At 37.2% G+C, this 5,800-nt stretch overlaps 1 protein-coding gene across 1 annotated transcript in view; it reads right to left on the bottom strand.

Moving 5' to 3' along the window:
- LOC102821970 (interferon-induced guanylate-binding protein 1-like) overlaps positions 1-5,549 on the bottom strand; it is a 13,797-nt gene extending 8,248 nt beyond the window's left edge. The window contains exons 1-5 of the mRNA XM_006830979.1: positions 5,333-5,549; positions 3,879-4,006; positions 2,537-2,646; positions 2,125-2,321; positions 1,257-1,499 (exon numbers count right to left, since the gene is read on the bottom strand). Of these exons, the coding sequence (XP_006831042.1) occupies positions 1,257-1,499; positions 2,125-2,321; positions 2,537-2,646; positions 3,879-4,006; positions 5,333-5,522 (868 nt within the window). The 5' untranslated portion in view covers positions 5,523-5,549. The remainder of the gene's footprint in view (positions 1-1,256; positions 1,500-2,124; positions 2,322-2,536; positions 2,647-3,878; positions 4,007-5,332) is intronic.
- Between the last annotated feature and the right edge of the window lie 251 nt (positions 5,550-5,800).

The following is a 5,800-nucleotide window of genomic DNA, read 5'->3' as shown; positions in this document are numbered from 1 at the left end:
ATTTAATCTGTATACTGAACAAATAATCCGAGAAGTCAGATTATCTAAAGAAGAATTTGGTATCAGGATAGGAGGAAGACTCTTTAACAATCTGCGATATGCAGATGATACAACTTAGCTTGCTGAAGCAAAGAGGACTTAAAATACTTAATGATGAAAATCAAAGACCACAGCCTTTGGTATGGGTTGTATCTCAATGTAAAGAAAAGAAAAATCCTCACCACTAGACCAATAAACAACATCCATATTAATGGAGAAAAGACTGATGTTGTCAAAGACTTCCGTTTGCTCGAATCAACCATTAACACTCATGGAAGCAGTAGTCAAGAAATCAAACGATGTATTGCATTAGGCAAATTTGCACAAGACCTCTTTAAAGTGTTCAAGACTAATGTGCACCTGTCCTACATCATGCTATTTTCAATAACCTGATAAGCATGAAAAAATTGGACAGTGAATAAGGAAGATTGTAGAAGAATTATGATGTTGGAGGAGAATATTGTAAGTATCATGGACTGACAAAAGATCAAACCAATGAGTACAGCCAGAGTGTTCCTTGGAGGAGAGGATGGCCAGACTTTGTCTCTCATATTTTGGACATAATGTCAGGTTGGCCAATCACTGGAGAAGGATATCATGTTTGGTAAAATGGAGGTTCAGAGAAAAGAGGAAGACTAACAGAGCGATGGATTGGCACAGTGGCAGCAGCAGTAAGCTCAGGTGTAACAACAGTTGTGAGGTTGGTGCAGGACCGGGCAGTGTTTCATTCTGTAGTGCCCGGGGTTGCTATGAGTTGGTACTGACTTGATGGTGCCTAACAACAACAACAACATCAACTCAGCACTCCATAAGATTTTTCTGTGACTGTGAAACTGTTGTATATCTGTTTTGTCTAATATGTTAGCTATTAGCCACATGTGGTTACTGAGCCATTGAAATGTGGCCCTGTGTCAAATATTTAATTTTTATGTAATTTACTACTAAAGACAAATTGTCACACAGCTCTAGTCACACACACAACACAAGTCCAGTTGACTAGATCAGTATTAAGCAACAGAGCTTCTTCCTTTGGCCTTCTGTGACTTTTCCTAGCAAAGAGATTTGACTAGATCTACTAAAAAGAGATTTGACAAGATCTACTAAAAAAGGTTGATATCAATTTGGAGTTTAACATAATAATAGCAATATACTTTACATTTCTGTAAGCTGAAACAAGATATTATACTTAATAATGAGTAGAATGATAGAGCACTCACGAGGTCCATTGACCTTGATGTCTCTTGAAAGAGTCTTAATCTTGGAATGGCTGAAGATGTAGGAACAGAAGACTGTAACTTGTTGCACAAAGTCAGGATCCAACTCATCATCATGCAGTTTCTCTAGCTGGCTAAGCTTTTTCCGATGGACGGGCTGATCAAAAATGAAGCATTTCTTCCTTGGGAAGAACTTCCGGATACAGAGTCGAGGCAGGTTAAATTTTTTATCTTTTTGACTGGTACCTTGAGGAAGATAAAAAGGACTTTTCCTAATCTAAGGGTTGACTGACTATTTCACAATAAGAATAAAGAATAAATATTTTTGACTTTGCAGCCCTGATGATCTCTTTTAAATCGTACCCACTCTGTCATTGTAACATAAACCAGCTACAGACAATAAATAAATAAAGGAACACAACTATATGCCAATACAGTTTTATTTACAAAGGTGTCAGGCTATATTTGGCCTACATTCTACCTGTCAGTTATAGTTTGCCAACCTCTGAGCTAGTATAGAGTTCATGCTTTACTGTATTCTGCTTCCTTCTCAAACGTCTCCTCTGATTCATATTCTTTGGCCAAATACAACTTCATAAACCCTAACTGGGAGTTAAACTCAATGTAATCACAGGACAGGAAAGGGGAAGGAATAAAAGCTTTCCTTTAGAATAGGAGAGTTGTTTTTGCTGTTAATTACTGAGTGGTATAATTTTAAATTGTGTCTATTAATTCGAATATTTAACAAGCTTTGATACTTAGAAATAGCCAGCTGAGAAGAAATAGAAACCTTTAAATATAAATACCCACTCCAAAAGAACGATTTCTAGTGTTTTGTACTGTCCATTATCTATCCGCAAGTCCATGTTACCTGGATTTAGTTTTAGGGAATTCTCCAGGTACTGGTCTGCTGTGATGGATTGTCCATTTATTTCCAAATCCAGGGTGAAATCTCTCAGAGCCCATACAAAGTCTGGAAAGAAGCTCACAAAGTCAGCTGAATCCTCAACCTCACTCGTATCAGGTGAGGATTTTGACCGGATTCGTTCTGTCAGCTCTGTCACATAACTGAATAACTTACCTAAGGAAAAGTGGAAAAATTAACAGCATGCCTCATCCACACATTACAAAACTTTCGAACTGCCATTTTTCTGAATCCAGGCTAATTTAGCAGTAGAAATGGGGTCTCTTTCCCCAGCACTTGATTAATAATCAGGCAGCTTGTTTATCAGTACAGATGCCCCCTTCTGACTTTCAGGCTGTGCTTGTCCACTAAAGGATACTGCAGTTGGTCCATGGCCTGCTGGTTGATGGTTCCCATACTATTGTATATGAAAGTGCTGCTCAGGAGGACGGCTAAGGCGAAGATCCAGGAATCATTCTGGTTGTCACCCTTGAAGTCAGAATGCAATTGGATCAGATACATGAGAGGGCTTTAAGAAGCTTTTGGAAAAATGAAATGAAAACAAAACACAATTTCTCCATGAACTTTTGGAATTCCGCCCTCCCTTCTATGTTCCCATTCTCACAGAACTTTTCTAATTGCAGTGGGAAAGTGTGCTAATTGAACTGGAATCTTTTTGGACTAATGACCTATAAATGGAACCCCAATCCACATGTAAAATGATTGATAGTTGGCCTTGGACTTTTCTCAGTTTTGTCATTAATATTTTTGTTTCTTACTGATTCATAGTTTATCACTAACTAGGCCTTCTTATGTATGATCATTGTCAGATAACCACAAAATAAATATTTCAAGGTTGATAGGTAGGTATTCCAGCCTTTACAGTTAAGATTTTTTTTTCTCTTTTTCCAACAGCAAAATTGGTTTTTACAAGGAGATTTGAAAAAGTTTTGGGGAAATTTTTAATTAAAGGATTATGAAATTTTAAATGAATGTTTTGAAGCCCTCTTACATAAGAGTAATACTACTTCTATTTATTTTATTGAGCAATTGTTTTGTACTTGACACTTTACACTACTTATTCAAAACCCTACATGGGATAGTAACAGAACTATTTTATCCACTTTGCAGATCTGAAAGCCAAAATGCAAAAAAAAATCAAATATTTTGGTAAGGTAACTGAGTTAATGACAGATTAATGAAAACCAATTCTTGAGACTACAGAACCCAAATCCTCTGTAAGATAAGACTCACGACACTGATTTTATTCATATTATCTTCATGCAAATGAGTTAACTGGCTTTTTAAATAATCTACAGTTAATGATTAAAATACCATCTTGAGATCACAATGCTCTTCTGCTAGATTTTTGGCTCATGAATAGTTTTTCAACTCTGGTTGTTACATTTGACCTTATAACATGTACACAGAAATAAAATGATAATATTGTGGTTAAACAAAAGCTCTCTTATAAGGAAAACTAAATTTGTTGTTGTTGTTGTTGTTAAGTACCATTGAGTCAGTTCCCACTCACAGTGATCCCGTATAGGATTTTGGAAGAGTGGTTGGTGAGCTTGAACCGCCGACCTTGCGGTTCAAACCGATCTTGTAGTCCAGCACATTAACCCACAATGCCACACTAGAACTCCGAAAACAAAATAGTATACAACAGATATTTAGAGAGGATCATCTTAATTCAGAACTGGATACTCCTTCCTTACCTTCTCTACATCTCCTAGTCCCTCAGTGTCAAGCAGAACTAGGGTGTGATTTGGCTTCTCAGGATGAGGCACACACCACATCCAGATTCCCTTGGTGTGAGACTGCACTGTAGAGCCCAGAGAGAAACCTGCCATAGGATATTAGGTGTAGAGATTTAATAACAGAAAATTCTGGAAATTAAGCTAAATGTTAAAGTCACCATGGGTAGGAGAGGTAATAGAAACCACAGCCAGGATTATTTTTAATTACAAACAGAGAACTAGGAAAATAGAATATCTAATACAGACTGACAGCACTTGTCTGCCAGCTTGTTCTACTGTGGTGGTTTGTATGTTGCTGTAATGTTGGAAACTATGCCACTGGAATTTCAAATGCCAGCAGAGTCACCAATAGTGGACAGGTTTCAGCAGAGCTTCCAGATTAAGACAGATTAGGAAGAAAGGAGTCTACTTTTTAAAAAGTAGCCATTAAAATCCTTATGAATAACAGCATAACACTGTCTTATATAGTGCCAAACAATGCATCCCTCGAGTTGGAAGGCACTCAAAATATGACTGGGGCAGAGTTGCCTCCTCATAGTAGATTGAACCTTAATGAGGTAGATGGAGCAAAGCTTTTGAGGCATTCATTTGCTGATGTGGCACAACTCAAAATGTGAAGAAACGGCTCCAGGCATCCATTAATAATCAAAATGTGGAATGTATGAGGCATAATTCTAGGAAATCTAGGAAAATTGAAAGTCATCAAAACTGCAATGGAATTGAAGCTCTAGGCATTAGTGAGTTGAGATGAACTGGCATGATGGTAGCAAAGAATCTAAAATAGATCATGGACTGCCAGAAGAATAGTGAACAAATCTATGCTGGAAGAAATACAACCAGATTACTCTTTAGAAATGAAGATGGCTAAACTTCATCTCATGTACTTTAGATATGTCATCAGGAGGGACCAGTCCCTGGAGAAGAACATCATTTTTGATAAAGTAGATGGTCAGTGAAAAAGAGGAAGACTCTCCATGAGATGGATTGACAGTGGTTGCAGCAATGGGCTCAGACATAGGAATGATCATGAGGATGGCAAAGGACCAGACAGTGTTTTGTTCTGTTGTACATAGGGTTGCTATGAGTCAGAACTGACTTGATGGTCCCCAACAACAATAGATTGAAATATTTTACTTTACTTAAAGATTAGTGGAAGCTTGTTGTTACTATATCAACTGATTAGTAAATATTTTATTATGTTAATTAAATATATTTACATAAAAGCAAAGAACATCTATAATTTTAAAAGGAGTAACTACAAAGCATGAAGACAAGCTTCCCAACTGTGGATGTAAAGCTAACTTTCAATGTTCATCCTGTCTCCATACTTTCTCTCCTCATATCACCATGTTTGATGGTGGGCAGTGTGGGTAGACAGAGAGACTCAGCAGAGCTTTACTGGTGCCACTTACCCTTTTTCTTCCCAGCCAATTTGTTCATCAGGTAGGATTTACCTGTGCGGTAGAGACCCACAATAGCCACCACCATGAGAGGCTGATTAATGGCTGACAAGATCTTCAAAGCTTCTTGATTAGCCACTAGTTTTTTATTAATGTTCTCAATGAGGCACACTGGGCCTGGCATGTGAATCTCTGAGGCCATGTCCAGGGTGTTACCTTATCTACAAGAGAAGATCGAATTAGATCAAGAACTTTCACCAGCATATTGCTTTCATAAAGTAGAATAATGAAATTCTCTAGCATGGGTAAAAATGTCATTTATAATAGTGAGATAGTTATATCATTTTAGAAAATCACATAAGTATTAAAAAAGTGGTCTATTGGTAATGGCGGTGATTTATCAACATTCAACCACTCTCATGATCAAATTTTCCAACAAAATTTTTGTTGATAACTTCTTTTCGGTACTCATACAAGAAT

Source organism: Chrysochloris asiatica, unplaced genomic scaffold (assembly GCF_000296735.1).
Source record: "Chrysochloris asiatica unplaced genomic scaffold, ChrAsi1.0 scaffold00002, whole genome shotgun sequence".
Lineage (NCBI taxonomy): Eukaryota > Metazoa > Chordata > Mammalia > Afrosoricida > Chrysochloridae > Chrysochloris > Chrysochloris asiatica.
The sequence above is the reverse complement of the archived record's forward strand: the minus strand, read 5'-3'. Positions and strand labels throughout refer to the sequence as shown.